The sequence below is a fragment of the Microtus pennsylvanicus genome, chromosome 5 (assembly GCF_037038515.1).
Source record: "Microtus pennsylvanicus isolate mMicPen1 chromosome 5, mMicPen1.hap1, whole genome shotgun sequence".
Lineage (NCBI taxonomy): Eukaryota > Metazoa > Chordata > Mammalia > Rodentia > Cricetidae > Microtus > Microtus pennsylvanicus.
Genome location: NC_134583.1, coordinates 45671470 through 45693063, shown reverse-complemented (window position 1 = coordinate 45693063; position 21594 = coordinate 45671470). Strand labels below are relative to the sequence as shown.

The following is a 21594-nucleotide window of genomic DNA, read 5'->3' as shown; positions in this document are numbered from 1 at the left end:
GGGGGAAGGGAATGGTAGACAGAGGGAGAGCACACCCAAAACCCCAAACCAAGTGTTCCTTCTCTATGCAGTTTCCTAAATACCCTGTGAGAGTGGTCCTGACTCTCCCCCAGGAAGGGGCCAGTGCTTGGCAGGCTGAAAGTTGGGAGTCCAGACCAATGCAACTCCTAGGCCAGGCACTGGGGTGACACTCCCAATTCAATAATACAACATGTAATTGTAACAACTTTGTTTCTTTGAATATTCTTATAATTTTCATGTGTAGATATTTTATCTTGCAGTAATTAATTTTCCTAATCATTCATTCATTTTTTTAATTTGATACTCTCATGAATATAACTGATCTTATTCTTTCCTTTATTAAATTTATTGGCTTTTATTTTTATTTTATGGGCAAGGGTGATTGCCTGCTTGTATATCTCTGCACCATAAGGATGCAGTGCCCTCAAAGGCCAGATGAGGGTGTCAAATCCACTGGAGCTCTTGTGAGCAGCCATATGGGGTGTGGCAATGGAGTCAGGGAGTGCTTTTATCCACTTAGCCCTCCTCCATCCCATTCCTTATGTTTCAAATGTAACACTGTTTTCCTATAAAGCCACAATTACCTTGAACTTGCCTTTCCCTGTCATCAGCCTCACAAAAAGCTGGGTTGAGAGGCCCAGCTTCTTAATCTCCTTTTGGGCTCCTCACTATTTGTGACTTTTCTATACTGGATATTGCATCTTGCTTCTTTACTGATATGATTTTTACCTGTAAAGCAATTCCTTTTATATGCCTTTTATGACTTATCTATTTGTTTGTTTGTTTCAGTCTTCTTGTATGGGTGGTACATCCCCAGCTGTGTTGAACAGATGTGGTAGCAATAATCATTCTTGTTTTATACATGATTTTAAAGAAAAGTCGTTCCATTACCCTAAATTTTTATGTGATTAGCAGGGAGCTTTTCATGTATGACTTTAAGGAAATTTATGTCTATATACAAGGATTTTTAGGATTTTTATTCCTGAAACAATGGTGTGTGCTATCAAATACTTTCATGCACAGGATGGGAAGAGTTCCTAATCATTCATTTGTTGATGAAGGGTGGGTTATCCATTGGCTTTGCCTGTTGAACTAATAATACATATTGTAGGGGGAAATCTGTTGACTTGAACTACAATTTTTATGTGGTCTTAAGCTCAGTTTTCTAGCATTTTACATACCTGGAGTTTCCCATCGATGTCTTCGCAAATTTCTTGAGTCAAAATCTCAATATTTATAGACAGAAGATTCTTCAGAAATGCTAGTGCTTGGAGACATAATTTCACACATCTGATTTTCTGGCTATCAATACTGTCCTGGCTATCATCACTTTTCTTTAGTTCTATGATGTACAACAGGGACCTCTGAAAGAAGACTCCAAAGGGATGGTTTTCATCCCCTTTCACTGTATTGAAGACAAAATGAGCCTCGTAACAGCAATCTGTATATATAAAGTGCAGAGCTTAGCTTAACTATGTGTGCAAACACACACGTCATTTATTAAATGACAATAAGAGAAATTATTGCCTATGTGAATCAGGAGATGGACTGTGTACACTCCAAGTCAGCACGAGGGTCTCTGGTAAGGGACTGGTTAGCAGAGGATCAGAGGCTCACACTGACTGGTGCTGATGAAGGAGGAAGAACAACAGGGGAGACTTGATGCTTGTAACACTGAAAATGTGATTTTGTCCTGGGAAAGAAAGGGAAGGACAGAAGGTTACATGAGGCAGATGAAAGGAAACATGATCTTCCTGGTCTTCAGTGAAAGCAAATAACAATCCTGCATCTGAAATTAGTCATTTTGGATGAAATACAGCAGAGAACTTGAAAGGATGACAACATGCTCCTTTGCCATGTCTCTGAACTTCTCTCCGAATCTCTCTCCTTTGTTCTTTTCCCGTATCATCGAGGACATTCATTGATCTCTTCACGGTTCAGTGCTGATTTTCTCTTTCTCACTTGTCCCCTTCTCATCATCCCAGTTACACAGGTACCTGAGCAGAAGTGTCAGGAGTACAGACAGACAGACTCAGCATCACAGCAACAATGACCTCATCAGTCCTGGGGATGATCAAGGAGGAGGTGACCTGTCCTATCTGTCTGGACCTCATGGTGGAGCCTGTGAATGCAGACTGTGGTCACAGCTTCTGCAGAGCCTGCATCACACTGAACTATGAGTCCAGCAAAGTCAAAAAAGGTGAGGGCATCTGCCCTGTGTGCCAAGTTACTTACCTGTTTGGGAATCTGAGGCCTAATTGGCATGTGGCTAACATAGTGGAGAGGCTAACAGGGATCAAGACCATCTCAGGGGAGGAGCAGAAGGTGAATGTCTGTGCAAAGCATGGAGAGAAACTCCAGCTCTTCTGTGAGAAGGACATGGTGGCCATCTGCTGGCTTTGTGAGAGATCTCAGGATCACCGTGGACACCAAACAGCTCTCATTGAAGAGGTGGCCAGTAAGTACAAGGTAAGAAATGGGAGGATGTGGGACACAGAGCAGGAGACAGTAACAAATGGGAAATCTCCACTTGGTGTGTCAAGTCAATTACCTGGACATCATAGGCTCTGGGGTTGGTACATCATTCCATCCTTTCCTACCTTTAGAGTCCTAAAAGGAAATGATGATTTATTCCACTTAATCGTATAAGAATCAACCTGCAGTACAAATATTAAGATGGAAAAAATGTTTTGGAACTGTCCTTGAGAAGTTGAGTTGATGATGAAAACAGAACAGCTACTAATTTATTCCATAATTATCTTCTTACGTTGCTTATGTCAGATTCATTCATACTACCTAAAAACCAGTCCCGTGACGTCCAAACCATGGGGCTAGTAAATGAATGACGTGCAGGAGTGAAGAGAATGTGCGTGTGGCAGTTGAAACATCTGGGAGGAGGGCAAAAAATTCCCTAGTGAGGTGCACAGAGGCAAGTTCCGTGTTGGGACTTTGTTTTCTGTTGGTTGTTTGTGAGTGCACATGTAAACTCATGGAGACTGTTGCAGCATGCACAGAGCCTGCAAGGGTCTGCACCATATGGAATTCTAGAGCTGGAAGAAGTGGGCACATGACCCATCAGTAACCCAGAAGCAATCTCCAATTGATAGCTACTTGTAAATGAAAACTTAATTTTCTCCAAGGGAGTCTCACTGGAGAAATAAGCCACTTTCTTGTAAGGATAGGTCCTGTGCCCAGCAGTAGATAGATGACCAACACAGAATAACCGGGATCCATATTTGAAGGTTCTTTCTCTCATAATGTTAAGTCAGGGCATTTTTCCCCTACTTTACTAGCAATTTGCATTTATATTAAGACTTAGGGTTTTTATGGGATTCCCGTTTGTTGGAAACCTTATGTGTCTCTGCGTCTATATGCATTTCTTGTGCTGTTTATTTCGCTCTTTTTCTGGTTTCTTTATTTTGCCACATTCCAGTGTACTTGTTTTTTGACTTCTCTTGTATCTTCTTTTATTCTGATATTATTTCTTAGATGCCTGTTTGTTTTGTAACAAGAGACAGAAATGGTGTGGATCTGAATGGGAGGGGAAATGGAGAGGAACTGGGAGGAGTAGGGGCAGGGGAATCTGTAATCATAATATGTTGTCTGAAAAAAATCTATTTTTAGTGAGAGGAAATAATCTTAACTACAAAAATAAAAAACAATTTAAAAACAAAAGAAACGAAGACCCGGAGAGACGACTCAGCAATTAAGGGCACTGGCTGTATTTTCAGAAGACCTGAGTTCAATTCCCAGCGTGCACATGTTTTTAACAGATCCAGAGGATCCTCCACCTTCACACAGATATACAGACAAACACCAATGCACATGAAATTAAAAAAGAAAATAAAAGTCAGAAGGATGTGCATGTGGACAGTGTGGAGGGACATGACTGGTCCCAGAAATCTGGGGGCTGAGGCAGGGGGCTCTCTGAGTTTGAGGGTATACTAGTCTACACAGGAAATCCAGACCAGCCAGGCTATATAGGAGGAACCAATTTCAAAAAAAAGAAATTCATGTGATGTTTGTATATTTTTCTATGAAAGACCGGGAAACTTAATACAATTATTCCATTTCTCTAATGCCAGAAACAAAATAAAGGTTTAGACTTGGTGGGATGATTGACTAAGAGAGATATCTGTATCTTTGTATGGGACTTGTGTGTGTATAAATCCAAGAATGGATTGAGCTGGACACTTAATTTATATACTTTATGTGCACAAATCATGGCACAAGATATTAAAAAGAGAACAGTCTTAGACCTCCTGTCTTTCCAGAAGGATTTCTTGGCCTTTGGCTAGGGGCAGCTGTCATACTAAGCACACAGCTTGACTCTGCTACAATTCCTCTCCCACAGGGGATGCTCAAGGCTGCCCTGGAGAGGCAGATGGCTAATGAGGAAAGATGTGACCAGTGGGAAGATGACCTTCAAAAGGAGAGAGTTTCTTGGGAGGCAAGTGGGGACCCTACCTCCTAAGGGAGTTAGCCTGATTCCTGGGAGGGACTTGGGCAAGAAGCTCCCTGGCTCTTCATTCCCTGGAGGCTGATGGGAACAGGAGGCCTTGATTAGTCCTCTCTGCCTATTCCCTTGGAGCTGGGACTGCACAGAGAGTGCATGACAGCTGAGCCTGGCTGTGTGAGGAGCTGACACCATGGCAGGGGCCTGGTGAGATGGCACTGAGTCCTAGGACTCGATCCTGTGGTGCTTTCTGGAACTGTGACTGCTTGGGAACAGTCACAGTTTTATTCTTGGGGTTAGTTTCTCTTAGGGGTTCAGAGGCAGAATGAGGAGTATTGCAAGTAGCTCTGTGAAAACTGAGCCACACCCAGGTACCCACCTTGGCACAAATGGCCTTGGTAAAGGTGACCTAAGACCTTTGTTTTGGAATGTCGTGAACAGACACTGATAGGAGACAGATGCTTCCCTAAGACTGCCTTCCTTTCCCAAGCTCAGTTCCTGTGAGAACTCCCCATCAGAACAGTGGATTTCTGTCTCTCAGCACCATTAGGACAGTGTGAATAACTCTCCCTTTTCTTATCTCTGAAGAACCAAATACAGAGGGATGTAGAAAACGTTCAGAAGCAATTTAAAGGACTGCGGGAATTCCTGGACTCCAAGGAGACGAATGAGGTGGAGAAGCTGATGAAAGAGAAGGAAGACACTATGAACAGCCTGGCAGTGTCTCAAAATGAGCTGAAGAAGCAGAGGGAGTCAGTGAGAGACCTCATCTCAGATCTGGAGCATCAGTTGGAGTGCTCAACCATAGAGATGCTACAGGTAAGATTGCAGGAGGTCCAGTATCTGAGAGTCAGGACACCTGGAAGCCATTTCCTTCTCTCTGTGCTGCTGTGATCTCCCTGGTGAGGACAGTAGGGCTTTCTGGACCCTCCCTGAACTCTTTCCTGAACCGGTTTCAAAGGCTGGGGAATCATTGCAAGCATGGACGGCAAGAGGAAGTTGCATTTTTTTTTTAGTTTATCAAGTACAGTACTAAAGCTGAACCTTGAGGAGAAGATCTGTTGCATCATGGGTGGTTATCACCCTGTTGTAATGCTGAGCATGGGGGAAGCATATCCAACCTTCAAGCTAGTCACTTCACCTATACTTAAATTTAGTACGCCTTGTGACTCCCACAGATGATTGGAACTTTTACCCATATTCCCTCTGATTCCTGGGAGAAGAGGGTGGGGCTCAGTGAGGGTGGCTGTTGTTAGAAGCAAAATTAACCTATAATCCCCACCTGCCCATGGACCAAGTAACCTTCTGGGATTCTGGAGTGGCAGTTCTTAGAAACTAACAACAAAGCCTTATGGGCAAGTATGGTGACCTGTGAGTTTTGCCCTTTATAAGCTCTGCCAACAAGTGTTTCCATACACACACCTGGAAAGTCTTCCAGGTGATGGTTCTGGTCATATTTCATCTTGGTCATTTTTAATAAAAGCTTGCTTAAATTCAACCAAAATGGTGAAACTGTTTTTTTCTGGCGAATTTTAGGATTAACACTGTAAATCGTCCATGATCTCAGAGAGGTTTCCCTCCTCTGTCTTTGTGTTGCTGGGATAAAAGGTGTTTTCTTTATGCTTACAGGTATAAAGTTTGTGTTGTATTTTATCTCCATCATATTTTTAAAGCAAAGCCATATTTTTGTGATGAATATCTCTGTGGGAATTTGGTTCTTTCATCTAAATTATCAATCTTATAGACCTTGGTAGTTCTAGGAATTCTTTTTTTTTTAGATTCTTTTTTTTATTTAATTAAAAATTTCCAATTCATCCCCTCCTCCCATTTTCCTCCCCCTCCACCCACTCTCCCTCCCGCTACTTAAGGAGTCCAAAGTGCAGTTAGGGTTCCCTGCCCTGTGGGAAGTCCAAGGTCCACCCTGCTCCATCCAGGTCTAGGAAGGTGAGCATCCAAACAGACTAGGCTCCCACAAAGCCAGTACATGCAGTACAATCAAAACCCAGGGCCATTGTCCTTGGCTTCTCAGTCAGCACTCATTGTCAGCCACATTCATAGAGTCCAGATTGATCACATGCTCCATCAGTCTCAGTCCAGCTGGCCTTGGTGAGCTCCCCTTAGATCAGCCCCACTGTCTCAGTGGGTGGGTGCACCCCTTGTGGTCCTGACTTCCTTGCTCATGTTCTCCCTCCTTCTGCTCTTCATTTGGACCTAGGGAGCTCAGTCCAGTGCTCCCGTGTGGGTCTCTGTCTCTATCTCCATCAATCGCCAGATGAAGGTTCTATGGTGATATGCAAGATATTCATCAGTGTGGCTATAGGATCGGGCCATTTCAGGCTCCCTCTCCTCAGCTGCCCAAGGAACTAGCTGGGGACATCTCCCTGGACCCCTGGGAGCCTCTCTAGAGTCAAGTCTCTTGCCAACCCTAAAATGGCTCCCTTAATTAAGATATATACTTCCCTACTCCCATACCCACTCCTCCTCCATCCAAACCATCCCATTCCCCCAAGCTCTCCCTGTCCTCCCATTCTCACTTTTCTCTCTTCATCTACCCTTACCCCCACGCCACTCCCACCCCCAAGCTCCCAATTTTTGCCAGGCCATCTTGTCTACTTCCAATATCCAGGAGGATAACTGTATGGTTTTTTTTTTTTGAGTTCACCTTTTTATTTAACTTCTCTAGGATCACAAATTATAGGCTCAATGTCCTTTATTTATGGCTAGAATCCACTTATGAATGAGTACATACGATTTTCATCTTTTTGGGTCTGGGTTACCTCACTCAGGATAGTGTTTTCTATTTCCCTCCATTTGCATGCAAAATTCAAGATGTTATTGTTTTTTACTGCTGAGTAGTACTCTAAAGCATATATATTCCACGCTTTCTTCATTCATTATTCCATTGAGGAGCACCTAGGTTGTTTCCAGGTTCTGGCTATTACAAATAATGCTGTTATGAACATAGCTGAACAAATGCTTTTGTCATATGATAGGGCATCTCTTGGGTACATTCCCAAAAGTGGTATTGCTGGATCCTGGGGTAGGTTGATCTCGAATTTCCTGAGAAACTGCCACACTGAATTCCAAAGTGGTTGCACAAGTTTGCATTCCCACCAGCAATGGATGAGTGTTCCCCTTACTCCACATCCTCTCCAGTAAAGGTTATCATTGGTGTTTTTGATATTAGCCATTCTGACAGGTGTAAGATGGTATCTCAAAGTTGTTTTGATTTGCATTTCCCTGATTGCTAAGTAGGTTGAGCATGACCTTAAGTGTCTTTTGGCCCTTTGAACTTCTTCTGTTGAGAATTCTCTGTTCAGTTCAGTGCCCCATTTTCTAATTGGGTTAATTAGCACTTTAACGTCTAGTTTCTTGAGTTTTTTTATATATTTTGGAGATGAGACCTTTGTCTGTTGCGGGGTTGGTCAAGATCTTCTCCCAATCAGTAGGTTGCCTTTTGTCTTAATGACAGTGTCCTTTGCTTTACAGAAGCTTCTCAGTTTCAGGAGGTCCCATTTATTCAATGTTGCCTTTATTGTCTGTGCTACTGGGGTTATACGTAGGAAGTGGTCTCCTGTGCCCATGTGTTGTAGACTACTTCCAGCTTTCTCTTCTATCAGGTTTAGTGTGTTCAGATTGATATTGAGGTCTTTAATCAATTTGGACTTGAGTTTTGTGCATGGTGATAGATATGGATCGATTTTCATTCTTCTATAGGTTGACATTCAGTTATGACAGCACCATTTGTTGAAGATGCTTTCTTTCTTCCATTGTATACTTTTAGCTCTTTGTCGGAAATCAGGTGTTCATAGGTATGTGGGTTAATATCTAGGTCTTCTATTTGATTCCATTGGTCGACTTCTCTGTTTTTATGCCAATACCAAGCTGTTTTTTTTACTGTAGCTCTGTAATAGAGTTTGAAGTCAGGAATGGTAATGCCTCCAAAAGTTCATTTATTGTATAAGATCATTTAGGCTATTGTTTAGCTTATTCCATATAAAGTTGATTGTTGTTCTCTCAAGGTCTGTAAAGAATTTTTTTGGCATTTTAATGGGGATTGTGTTGAATTTATATATTGCTTTTGGTAGAATTGCCATTATTACTATGTTGATCCTACCCATCCAAGAGCATGGGAGATCCTCCATTTTCTGGTATCCTCTTAAATTTCTTTCTTCAATGCCTTAAAGTTCTTGTCAAATAGATCTTTCACTTCCTTGGTTAGAGTGACCCCAAGATTCTTATGCTATTTGTGGCTATCGTGAAAGGTGATGCTTCTCTGAATTCCATCTCTGCTTCTCTATTTTTTGTGTATAGGAGGGCTACTGATTTTTTTGAGTTGATCTTGTAACCTGCCACACCACTGAAGGTATTTATCAGCTGTAGGAGTTCTTTGGTAGAGTTTTTGGAGTCATTAATGTACACTATCATACCATCTGCAAATAACGAAAGTTTGACTTCTTCCTTTCCGATTCAACTCCCCTTGATCTCTTTATGTTGTCTTATTGCTATTGCTAGAACTTCAAGAACTATGTTGAAGAGATATGGTGAGAGTGGACAGCCTTGTCGTGTTCCCGATTTTAGTAGAATTGCTTTGACTTTCTCTCCATTTAATTTGATACTAGCTGTTGGCTTGCTATATATTGCTTTTATTATATTTAGGTATGATCCTTGTATCTCTAACCTCTCCAAAACCTTTATCATAAAAGGGTGTTGAATTTTGTCAAATGCTTTTTCCGCATCTAATGAAATGATCATATAGGTTTTTTTCTTTCAGTTTATTTATATGGTGGATTACATTGATAGATTTTCGTATGTTGAACCAGCCCTGTGTCTCTGGGATAAAGCTTACTTGATCATAATGGATAATTTTTTTAATGTGTTCTTGGATTTTGTTTGCCAGAATTTTATTGAGAATTTTTGCATCGATGTTCATGAGTGAGATTAGTCTGCAATTCTCTTTCTTGGTTGGGTCTTTGTGCGGTTTTGGAATCAGCATGACTGTGGGTTCATAAAAAGAGTTTTGCAATGACTCTTCTGTTTCTATTTTGTGAAACACATTAAGGAGTATAGGCATCAGCTCTTCTTGGAAGTTCTGATAAAATTCTGCATTAAAACCATCAGGTCCTGGGCTTTTTTTTTTTGGTTGGGAGGATTTTTATAACAGCTTTTATTTCCTCACGACTTATAGGTCTATTTAAATTGTTCACCTGGCATTGATTTAATTTTAGTAAATGGTACTTATCTAAAAACAAGTCCATTTCTTTTACATTTTCCAACTTTGTGGCTTATAAGCTTTTGTAGTAAGACCTAATAATTCTCTGAATTTCCTCAGTGTCTGTTGTTCTGTCCCATTTTTCATTTCTGATCTTGTTAATTTGCATGTTCTCTCTCTACCTTTTGATTAGTTTGGATAAAGGTTTGTCAATCTTGTTGACTTTCTCAAAGAACCAGCTCTTTGTTTCATTGATTCTTTGGATTGTTTTCTGTGTTTCTATTTTGTTGATTTCAGCCCTCAGTTTGATTATTTCCAGTCTTCTACTCCTCCTGGATGAGTCTGCTTTTTTTTTCTAGAGCTTTCAGCTGTGCTGTTAAGTCTCTAAAGTGAGCTTTCTCCGTTTTTTTAATGTGGGCACGTAGAGCTATGAAATTTCCTCTTAGGACTGCTTTCATAGTGTCCCATAAGTTTGGGTATGTTGTGTCTTTATTTTCATTGAATTCAAGGAAGACTTTAATTTCTTTATTTCTTCCCTGACCCAGGGATGGTTCAGTAGTTGACTGTTCAGCTTCCATGAGCTTGTAGGCTTTCTGGGGTTAGAATTATTTTTAAATTCTAACTTTTTTCCACGGTGATCTGATAAGACACAGGTGGTTACTAATATTCTTTTTGTATCTGTGGAAGTTTGCTTTGTTAACGAGTATGTGGTCAATTTTCGAGAAGGTTCCATAAGATGCTGAAGAAGGTATATTCTTTACTATTTGGGTGGAATGTTCTATAGATGTCTATTAAGTCTATTTGATTCATTACCTCCATTAATTCTATTTCTCTGTTAGGTTTCTGTCTGATTGACCTGTCCATTGGTGAGAGAGGAGTGTTGAATTCTCCTACTATCAGTGTGTGGGGTTTGATGTTTGCCTTGAGATCTAGTAATGTTTCTTTTACATAAGTGGGTGCTTTTATCTTAGTGGCATAGATATTCAGGATTGAGACTTCATCCTGATGAATTGTTCCTGTTATGAGAATAAAATGACCATCTCCATCTCTTCCGATTGATTTTAGTTTGAAGTCAACTTTGTTAGAAATTAGTATAGCCACACCTGCTTCTTTCTTAGGTCCGTTTGATTGAAAAACCTTTTCCCAACCCTTTACACTGAGTAATATGTCTGTCTTTGTGGTTGAGGTGTGTTTCTTGTAAGTAGCAGAATGTTGGATCATGTTTTTTCATCCAATCTCTTAGCCTGTGCCTTTTTATAGGTGAATTGAGTCCAATGATATTAAGTGATATTAATGACCAGTGGCTGTTAACTCCGGTTATTTTTTTTTTGGTGGTAGAGTTTGTGTGTTTCCCTTCTTTGATTTATGCTCATGAAGGATTGCTAAATGTCTGAGTTATTGTGGGCATTGTTCGGATTAATGGGTTGTGATTTTTCTTCTATTGCTTTCTGTAAGGCTGGATTTGTGGCTATGTATTGTTTAAATTTGTTTTTATCCTGGAAAATTTTGTTTTCTCCATTGATGGTTAATGAAAGCTTGGCTGGGTATAGTAGTCTGGGCTTGCATCCATGGTTTCTTAGTTTCTGCATCACATTTATCCAAGACCTTCTGGCTTTCATAGTTTTCATAGAGAAGTCAGTTGTAATTCTGATAGGTTTACCTTTATAAGTTGCTTGACCTTTTTCCTTTGCAGCTCTTAATAGTCTTTCTTTAGTCTGTATGTTTTGTGTTTTGATTATTATATGGCGAGGGGATTTTTTTTTTTGATCCAGTCTATTCGGTGTTCTGTATGCTTCTTGATCCTTCATAGGAATATCCTTCTTTAGGTTGGGAAAATTTTATTTTATAATTTTGTTGAATATATTTTCTGGGCCTTTGAGCTGTAATTCTTCTCCTTTTCCTACCCCTATTATTCTTAGGTTTGGTCTTTTTATTGTATCCCAGATTTCCTGGATGTTTTGTGATGAGAGTTTGTTGGCTTTGCTGTTTTCTTTGATCAGTGCGTTTATTTTCTCTATAGTGTCTTCAGCATCTGAGATTCTTTCTTCTATCCCTTGTATTCTGTTGGTTATTCTTGTCTCTGTAGTCTCTGTTCATTTACCTAAATTTTCCATATCAAGCCGGCCCTCGGTTTTTGTTTTCTTCATTGCCTCCATTTCCCTTTTCAATTCTTGAACTGTTTCCATTATCTGTTTGATTGTTTTTTCTTGGTTTCCTAGGGTATCTTTTATGGATTTATTCATTTCTTCAAACTTTTTGTTATTCTTCTCATCCATTTCTTTAAGGGAGTTTTTCACATAATGCTTAAGCACTATCACTTTCATAATGTCTATTTTTTCTACTTCTTCTCAATTAGGGTGTTCAAGTCTTCCTGTTGTATGTTCGCTCGGTTCTGGTGTTATCATGTTGTTTTTCAGATTGTTGGAGGAATTCTTGCATTGGCACCTGTCCATCTCTTCCCTCAAATGCTTTCCAATGGAGCTTCTGGTACAGGATCAGGGCCCCTTGCTCTCCAGGGACCTCTCAGACAAAAGGACTAGTTTGCTGGCTGCAGGCTTAGTGAAACAAAGGAACTCCCGCCCGGTTGCACTCCCCACCCCATCCCAGCCCCAAAACAGAGTGAGCTGGGGGATCTTAGGACCCCTAAGAAGGGAAGGGGTGCCTGGGCAAAACCTGGGATAGGAAGAGAGAGGCAGCAGCCAGGGAAAGAAGCCCCTGCAGAATGACCAGAAAGTTTAGGGTGTTGAGGAATGTCTGTGCTCCCTTTCCGGGGCTTCTGCCACTGGTCAGGAACACACTAACCCGCCGATGGATCTTCTGGTACAGGATCAGGGCCCCTTGATGGCCAGGGACCTCTCAGACAAAAGGACTGGCTTGCCACCTTCAGACTTAGTGCTAGGAATTCTTCATACTCTTTTAATTTATTGGTCTCCATTTTATTGATTTAATTATTATTTAGAACACCTATATTAGATGGAATTATACATATTTGGCTAAGCCAAGCTAGTTCACATAGGTACTAACTACAGCCACCAAACTCTCCAAGTCTGAAATTGTATCTCTTCACCAAAGAATCTGCAAACCTTTCTCTGCCCCCAGCCCCTGATGATCCAAATTCTAATCTATACTTTGTGAAACCAAGTTTTGCACATGACACATATGAAATAATATCACTTAGTGTTGTTTTTCTGTGCCCAGCAGATTTAGTATAACATAAATTTTCTGAGTTCAACCACATTACAACAAATGGCAATACTTGCTTTGAATGGTTCATAATTTAATATATATGCTTATCATATCATTTTTATCCATTCATCTGTTGATTGGTTCTACAGTTGACTTTGTTTTGTTTACAGTGCTAATGACTCAGTGGACATGAGCTTGTAGATGTGTTTATGAAAACAAGTTTGAACATCAGAATTTATCTATAATTAGAATAGTTCTCTCCCAGAATTCTTTTTACTATGGGATCTATTTTTGTTGGTTTATGTTATATAAACTAAAGCCATGTGTAGCCAAGAACCTACTGACTATGACCCAAGGACTTGGGAACTTCTCACACACAGAAAAAAATATGAGAAGCACACAACAATGAAAAGAAAGTATAAGCTCCCTAACCTACAGCCATGTGTGCTGACTTACTCCTTTAATCCCAGCAGGTGGAATACAAATGAAGCTAAGTACCTTCAAAGACAGCCTAGTCTATATAGAGAGTTCCACGCCAGCAGGGTTACACTGTGAAAGCCACAATTGGCCAAGGTGGAGAGAGAGTGTTCAGCTTTAAATGGAGTATATATGCTCCACCTCCAATTTAAAGAGTTAGGGATCATTTCAGAAGAAGGGGCAGAAGGGGGATAGGAGCCAGAGGTGATGAAGGTCTACAAGGAAGACAGCGTCTTCTGGACACAGCTTAGCAGCCGCACATATAAACTGGGATTGGTTGTGATACCAAGCCAAAGTCCTTTGCATGCCTAAACCACAACAAATGCCACTATGGAATGTGGACTTTCTTAGGAAGTTCAACCACACCCAAGGAGCTACTGGCAATTATCACCTGCTGGGATAAAGCGGGTCACATTTCTCAAAGTGTGTAAATTTTGGTAAATATAGCAATATCCAGTGGAACCCAAGCATGCAGCAATACTCAGATACTGTTAGGTCTCAAATCCAGAACAGATGACTGACGGAGGTACAGCCTTAACATACTAAAAGTGGATCTGGTGGGTCAGGTTGTTATGCCCAAGTTTCTGGTTCCCAAATGAATTCAGAGCCGGGTTTCTGACGCAAATTACATGAAGGTTTTTAATAACATTCAAACTTAAGTTTGGACCAACACTTTTCCAGCACCCAGAGCATGGTGGGTGCAGAAAGTGTGACAGAGAGCCCTGGAAGGGTAGAACTTTTAAAGGGGAAACAGTGTAATCGGGGGAGTTCATGTCCTTCCGTCTTGGCAGTGGGTAAGGAGGGAATAGGGTAACGTTGATTCTGAAACCACTGGTCAGTTTTTGGTTGAGAAAACCTAACAAAGAGCCATTAATAGTTGACAAGGTATCTTCAAGGACAGGATGCCTCCCAAGAACATCTGGACCTTGTTAAATCTCATGGCCCTGCTCCCTATCTTCTAAATTGGCCATTTTTAGGCATCTGTTCACATTTCTGCTATGGCAGCACATTTCTGGAGCTGAGATCTCCCACCACCACCACCACCACCCCCCAGCTCATTATAGGACTTAAGATGAAGCCCTTTCTTTAAAATGGAGTTTGTGAAGTCAGGTCCTCACAAGGTCTTGATATCTGACCTCAATAAACACATATAAGAGAGCCAAATTATTATTGGAAAGCAGGAAAAGAATATTTATTAATGTGGCTCCTTTTGAAAGATGAACAAGATAAAAAAAAAAACTCTGTCCATCTTCAGTTTCCCTAAGTGAGATCAAAGTTTAAATAAAGAGCCAAGGATGTGGGCATATGAGTGGCCCATGTCAAGGTGTGCTCCTGTCCATCATTCTCCCATCATTATCTGGGTTACAGTCTCATACTTTAAGGTGGCCTGACAAGTAATTAGAACTGCTGGAAGTCTTGATAGGAGGAGAGCTGTCCCTCAGGCTGGAGCTCCTTTCCTTCTCCCAGTGTGAGATTCCTGGGAAAATTCCCATTCTTTGTTGTCATTGTTACAACAGATTGTCAGATTGAGAGACACACAGATTGAGATTACTGTCTTTTCCTTCCAGGACTGTTTCACAAAGGGAAGAAACAGAGAAGGAGAAATGTGACTAGTTGGTTTTACTTCTCAGACAATCTAAGCATCTGGTTCTTGTGACTTCTCCATTACTAACATATTGAATTGTGTCTAGGTTACTCAAATAATTTAGGAATCAGCTTTTCATATTGTTAGTTGTAAACAAGGTGAAGAGCTGACATGGAACATGGATAAAGTCACATGTTTATGTGTTTGCTTCTATGCACTGCAAATCCTATGTAAGCTTCCAAATGACTCCTTATTCATCTTTGTTCTCCAAAACCTTGTAGTATGGGACAGAAAATAGTCTCTTAGTTTACATGTATGTCAAATAATGAATCATGCATCATAATTACATCATGTCATGGAGAACGGTGGGTGAAGGATTTGATTCTCTTTGACTTTGTCTTTGTACCCAGTGAGAGTGTGACCAGGATTTGCAAGAACATGCAGAACATGTTATTGACTGTGTTTTCTCACTTCTCTCTAGGGTGTGAATAGTGTCCTAACAAGGTATGTGTGGGCTGACATGGAAGAATAGCCCTGTTGTGTGATGAGAATGATTTAGTATCTGACTAGAATAAATCTCTCATGGGTTTGTGAAAATTTAGACAGTGTTATTCTGAAGTTCCAATAAGAAGGAGGAAAAGGTGGGGAAAGGCAGCTCTGACTGTTTTGTAACTATTGGGGACAGATTTGATGCTCTTTGAGGGGTTTGGGTAAGGGGAGTCACAGAGTCAGGCTCAGCAGCGGAAAGAGGCAAATGGAGCCACAGGAGCTTTCAGACTCCTTGTGGTTCCATCATTCTGTCCGTGCTCTGTGCTTGTGTCTGGCTCTGTCTGCAGCTCACAGGTACTTGATTCACAGATTCATCCTAGATAGGGTATGTCTTCCTTGTCTACAGTGTTCACAGAATTGTATCCTGGGAAAAAAATCCTGTGCATCTGTGTATTTCTCATGGAAATAGAAGAGATCCTGAGTTCCTTTGTGGTTGAACTTAGATTTTTCAGAAACAGACTTGAGTCACTGGGCACAATATTTGGCCAAGGTAAAACACCTGCTCTATGTGACCCACATTCTTTAGAAGAACTTGAAAATCTGTACCCTTGTATATAAAATAACATGAGGCTGTCAACTTCAGGTCATTCTGAACATGTGGGACTCATCTTCTTATTAACTTGGTGTTCCTATCACCTTTGCCAAGTTTTGTCATTGTACTAAAAAAACTTGAATAATCAGAAGAATCAGATGCTGGCCAATAGGGTCCATATTGAAAATAGGGTTTGAATTCTTGGCTTTCCCACATTCTGTACCCAAGAGCAACTTCTGCACTCTAGACTTGAAAACCAACATCTCTTTATTTTTTATGTTTTATTTTGAGACAGGATTACTCTGTGTAACCCTGACTCTCCTGGAATTCACTATGTAGACCAGGCTAGCCTCAAACTCAGAGATCCTCCTGAATCTGCCTCCTATGTGCAAGGATTAAAGACATGTGGCACCATGTCTGGCCACACTTTACCTTTTTTTTAGGTACCTTAGTTTAGTTTGTTTTAAAGTAACTAATTCATCATTTGTTTTTTTTTAAGAGTTTTTGGTAAGGGGGTAGTGCAGGAGCAAATTATTTAATTGTACAAGTGAGGAGCTAAGGCTTTCCCAACGTCACAAGCTACTAAGCGGGAGGGGTCATGAGTGTGTCTCATCTCTGCAGTTAGTGTCTGCTCTCTCCCTGCTCAGAATTCTCAGGAGAGCTCCAGGACCTCTAGGGTTAGAATGATAGGGAGTACAAGGGAGTCCAAGGTGGTCAGAGGTCACACTGTCTGAGATGTAGATGTCAATCTTTTGTCCCTAGGAGTCAGAACTTAAGACTGAAACAGCCTAAAATGGTCCCGAGTAAACAGAGAAAGATCTTCCAAGCTCCGGATCTGAAAGGCATGCTGCAAGTGTTTCAAGGTGAGAGCAGCTACATTCTGTGGTTATTTGGGGGACTCTAGGGTTGGCTGAGGCTGCACTCTCTGGACAGAAAGTAATGTTTCTTATCATGGGTAGAGGAACTCAGAAGAACAGAAAGTGTGTCCCAGAGATGTCATCATATTTAATGGACATCATCATTCATCCCGTCCCATGTCACAGTTTCCAGATCTTCCCCCACTCTGCAGAGCACATTGACTTTAATGTTCTGATTCCCTTGCTTGTATTTAATGCGGTGCATTTTCATCATTTTAGGGCTCCGGGAAGCCCAGCACCACTGGGGTAAGGAGAAATCACACCATCAGCCTCTTTCATCTTAATGTCTTTCAGAGTTTATTTCTCTACTAATACTTACATTTTATGTTACTGCTCTCAATATGCACACCAATCTGCCTCACTTTGACTTTAAAAATGGCTCTACCAAATTCCCTCTCACTTTCTTTTTAGGCCTCTGCTACTTAAATCACAAATAAGGCAGTACCTTGTTTCTCATGTGACTCTTAATTTATGTCTCATTTTTCTGCAGTTCACGTGACGCTGCGTCAACCCAACAATAAAAACATTGTCATTAACATGGACAAAAGACAAATACAACATAGAAGTGGTTATAGAAGAACTTTACAAGTTTCTGAGTCCTATGATTTAGGTGTCCTGGGGTTTCCAGCTCTGCGCTCAGGGAAATATTACTGGGAAGTAGACGTGTCTAGATGTGATGCCTGGCTCCTGGGAATAAATGACGGAAGATGTGCTCAACCCCAGCTTAGTACAGTGAATGAAAAGGGATTCAGAGTCAAATATAATTCTGATGTTAACCAAGATGTAAATTTTCAGCCTGAATATACCTTTGGTTATGAATACAAATATGACTTGGGTTATACACCATATCCATTGATTCCTGAATTGAACTATAAACATAATTCTGATGTTACACAAGTAAATTATCCACAGGAAAATGTGATTGACCTTACATATACACATGATTTTGGGGACAGACAATGTGTGAATTATCAACCTAAACATGAAGTTAAAGATGATTCTGATGTTAACCAACATGTAAATTATCAGCCCAAATATGGCTACTGGGTTATAGGGATGACGGACATGTCTGTATATAATGCCTTTGATGAGTGTTCTGTCACCCACAATGCCAGTGTCTTGCTCCTCTCTCTGACTCGTCCTCCCACTCGTGTTGGAGTTTTCCTGGACCGAGAAGCTTGCACTCTCTCATTTTATGATGTTTCCAACCATGGAGCTCTCATCTATAGATTCTGTGAACCGAACTTCCCTAATGCAGTTTATCCATATTTTAATCCTATGATGTGTTCAAAGCCATTGACAGTCTGTGGGCCACCCTCCTAAGCCCTCACCCATGTCTGCACAGCGCCCCTGTGTCTGATGTATCTATATGTCTAAGCACTGTGGGATCATCTTAACTTTTTCTACTTTTGTCTTCCCATGTCAGTGACCTTCACTTCTAAATACAAACCAGTATTGGATCTTTTCCTTGATCCAGTTGCTTGTCTGTTTACAAGGTTACAGTAATTAATCTCTTCCCAGATTCCCACACACAATGTCTCTTACTCACAAGGTGAGGTAAGACCTCTGCTAACCCATACTTCCTGTTTTGTGGTGCCACAGATGGCAGCCAGGGCCTTGTGCATGCTGAGGAGGTGCTCTGCCCCTGAGCCACTTGTCTCAGCTCTGCCACGTCTCCACAGCCCCATTCCTATGTCACTGACAGAAGATGACAGAAAGTTCTTCTCCGGCTTGTCTATTACTTTTGAAAATATATGTCAGAATGTCTAGCCTAGGAATGAGCCCTTAGTGGTACATCAGTTTAACCTCAATGCTGTGCTTCATCAAAACCTAAGAAGGAAATATCTCCAACAGCACCCACTAAGACTTTGTGTGTTCTGAGTACCTTCCTCTGCTCCATTTCTGTCACTCCCATAGCAGTGTAGCCCTGAATGACATCCTCAAAGGCCTATGCTTATTTTATTTTATTTTTGACCTTTTCATATTAATCGTGTTCTTATACTCTAGGTTGGTGTAAAAAATACATGTGGGGTCTGTTCTAAGTCCCCGGGGTAAAAGCAAGCCTGCTGACAGGGCTTAGTCACTCAAACCCACTTGTAAAGGGGCAGCCAACTCCTACAGATTAACCCCTGCCTCCCACACATGTGGTAGTATACACAATTGCAAAATGTATTATGTAAGTATTAAAATGGAAATAAATTCACTGAGAATAAAACATGTACTTCGCAGTCACTAAATGGTTACATGTTAGTTTGGCGGCAAAGATGCTATACTGGGTTTAGATGCTGCAATGGGCAACTGGATAGGGCTGAGGGGGGCTAATATTTGACTTTTCTAATATTTGACTTTGCTAATTAGGTCCTGGGAAGTGTCATCAAGTCTACTCCAATATGTTGTAGGTATATATAAATATTTGGCTTTTGAGAAATTTCAGAATCAAACATGTGAGTTCGGTGTGACCATAGCTCAAAATCTCTGAGAGATTTATCATAGGAATAGGACCTTCAACCTTACTTGGGCTGGAAAACCTGGATCTGCTTCATAGGGACAAAAGGTCATATCATTTTAAAAAGCCAGCAATTCTTTTTTTCGCTGCCCAAAAGCTAGCAACAACACATGTTATTTTGCTACCAGTCTGTCAGCTGATAAACTAAGAGACCTCTGCTGCTCCAACATTCCTGTTCCCTCCCTGCACTTCCACCTAGGCAGGCACTCTTTGGTATTTGAACTGATAACTTCTCCTTGCCCTCATTCCTACCTGTGTATGCAAAGTAATGCTTTTTGCATACCCGTTTGTCTTCATGCTATTTGAATACCAGCCTGCTACCCCAACAAACAACTGCCCCAATACAGACTTCCTAGGCTTCCAATACCCTAGCCTCTGTTCCTCCCTGGATCCTAGACCACTGGTGCTCCCTGAAGTCTTGGGCCTGAGGGAATAGATAACAATTTTTCACATTTGTTTCTTGAGAGAATGAGTGTTATTGTACTATTCAGTTCCTATCAAGTATGTAAATTCTATAGTTTCCGTTTTACAGTGAAGATGATAACAGTGATGCCAATGAATTTACCTTGCTGTGTTGTGAAACATAAACAATAGTTCTAGGAACTTACCTCATGTAAATTGTATCCAATATGATGTCTGTTTTGTCTCTTTGCTGTGACTGTAATAAAGAATTGCTGAGATTGAGTACCAGAACCTCCATGATGGTTTGGATGCAGCCCCAGCACTCAGGAGGCAGAGACAGGTCGCTGTGCATCTGAGTCAGGCTCAGTTACAGAGGAAGACCCTGCTCTTCTTCGTTTTGCTTTTAAAGAGGAATGTGCCAGATTTTGGATGAGTTAGTTGGTTCAAGGGGACACTCTGAGGGATTACTGTACAATAAGGAGTTTATTTGGAGTCAGATTGCATTAAGTAGGCAGAGAGACAGAGAGGGCACACCATGTTGTTTCCAGGAGAGTTCAGGACCTGGCACCAGAAAAGACTGAATGGAGGGATATCTGGAGAGTATCAGGGTCCCTGTGGCAGAGACATTTTCTCTAATACTGTTTAGGGTGAAGGTGGCGTTTGTCCCAGCAGAAGCCTATAGCCAGACTCTCTGATTTCCAGGCAGGAGGCAGGACAGACAGGTGACGAAAGACTGGATCCTCTGTCATGAGAACTCACTTAGGTTAGTGTGGCACCATCAAGGCGGCTCCTGGGGACTCATTTTGAGTGGAGCTCCATCTTGTCTCTATGTGTGACAGCAGAGAGGCAGATACAAGGTGGCATGGAGATTAGAGATTCTAGCACTACATGCTGGCAGAGAATGCATCAGCCGCCTTCATTCTTGTCACCGAGGTTCGAGGCTGGTGGCAGACCTGACCACAAAGTCAAATCTTTGCATGGAGATGGGAGTGGAATTGTGTCTAAGAAAATTCACGAAGCGGTAGATGGCTGTCTGAGCATTTTATGCTTTTAATTACCAAGAAGGCCTTAGGAAGAAACAGAGGAGGCACTGGTTCAACTCTGTAGAAGACAAAGATGGTGGCTCATCCCTATAACACCTGTACTTGCTAGATTGAGGGAGGAGTGCTGCCAGCAGCTGGAGACCATGCTGAACATGAACGAGCTCCAGCCCAGTCTGGGATGTCCAGGCTCCAAAACAAAACCAAACAAAAAGTTGCAAAGAATTTTATATAATCATTAACAATTCAGAAGAATTAGTAAACCATTAAACAAAACTCAGACTACGCTGTCTTGTATGTAATATTTAATAGATCCGAGAATATAAGGAACACATGAGATAGTCGTGCAGAAGAGGGAGTGAGACTGAAAATGAGGAAGGCTCATTATGTTGGCGGGTGTTCGATAGAATTAACCAGACTAGCTTTATTATAAAATATTCAGCTTTAATAAGGGTAAGAAAAGAGGGACTTACAAAGCCAGAGTTCCGGCAAAGGACAAGAAAAACAAAGAGGAAGCGGGAAGCACACCTGCAAGATTTTATATGTAAATATTAGCCTAAGGGGATCACGCCCTACAAACAAGGTGATTGGCTGGGCTTCCCCTTCATCATTGTTTCCCCAATATAGCCTTTCTGTTTTTAGGTAATTCTCACTTATCTCAGGCTGTCTTGGCATCGAAGTCACCTATTGCTGAGGATGCCCTTTGACCTC

At 41.2% G+C, this 21594-nt stretch overlaps 1 protein-coding gene across 1 annotated transcript; it reads left to right on the top strand.

Moving 5' to 3' along the window:
* Window positions 1-2037: 2037 nt before the first annotated feature.
* LOC142849505 (tripartite motif-containing protein 30A-like) lies at window positions 2038-20178 on the top strand. Its single transcript, XM_075971755.1, has 7 exons — window positions 2038-2490; window positions 4376-4471; window positions 5066-5296; window positions 15419-15441; window positions 16781-16881; window positions 17155-17181; window positions 17426-20178. The coding sequence occupies exons 1-7, from the start codon at window positions 2071-2073 to the stop codon at window positions 18256-18258; spliced, it is 1731 nt and encodes a 576-aa protein (XP_075827870.1). The 5' UTR covers window positions 2038-2070; the 3' UTR covers window positions 18259-20178.
* The last annotated feature ends 1416 nt before the right edge of the window (window positions 20179-21594 follow it).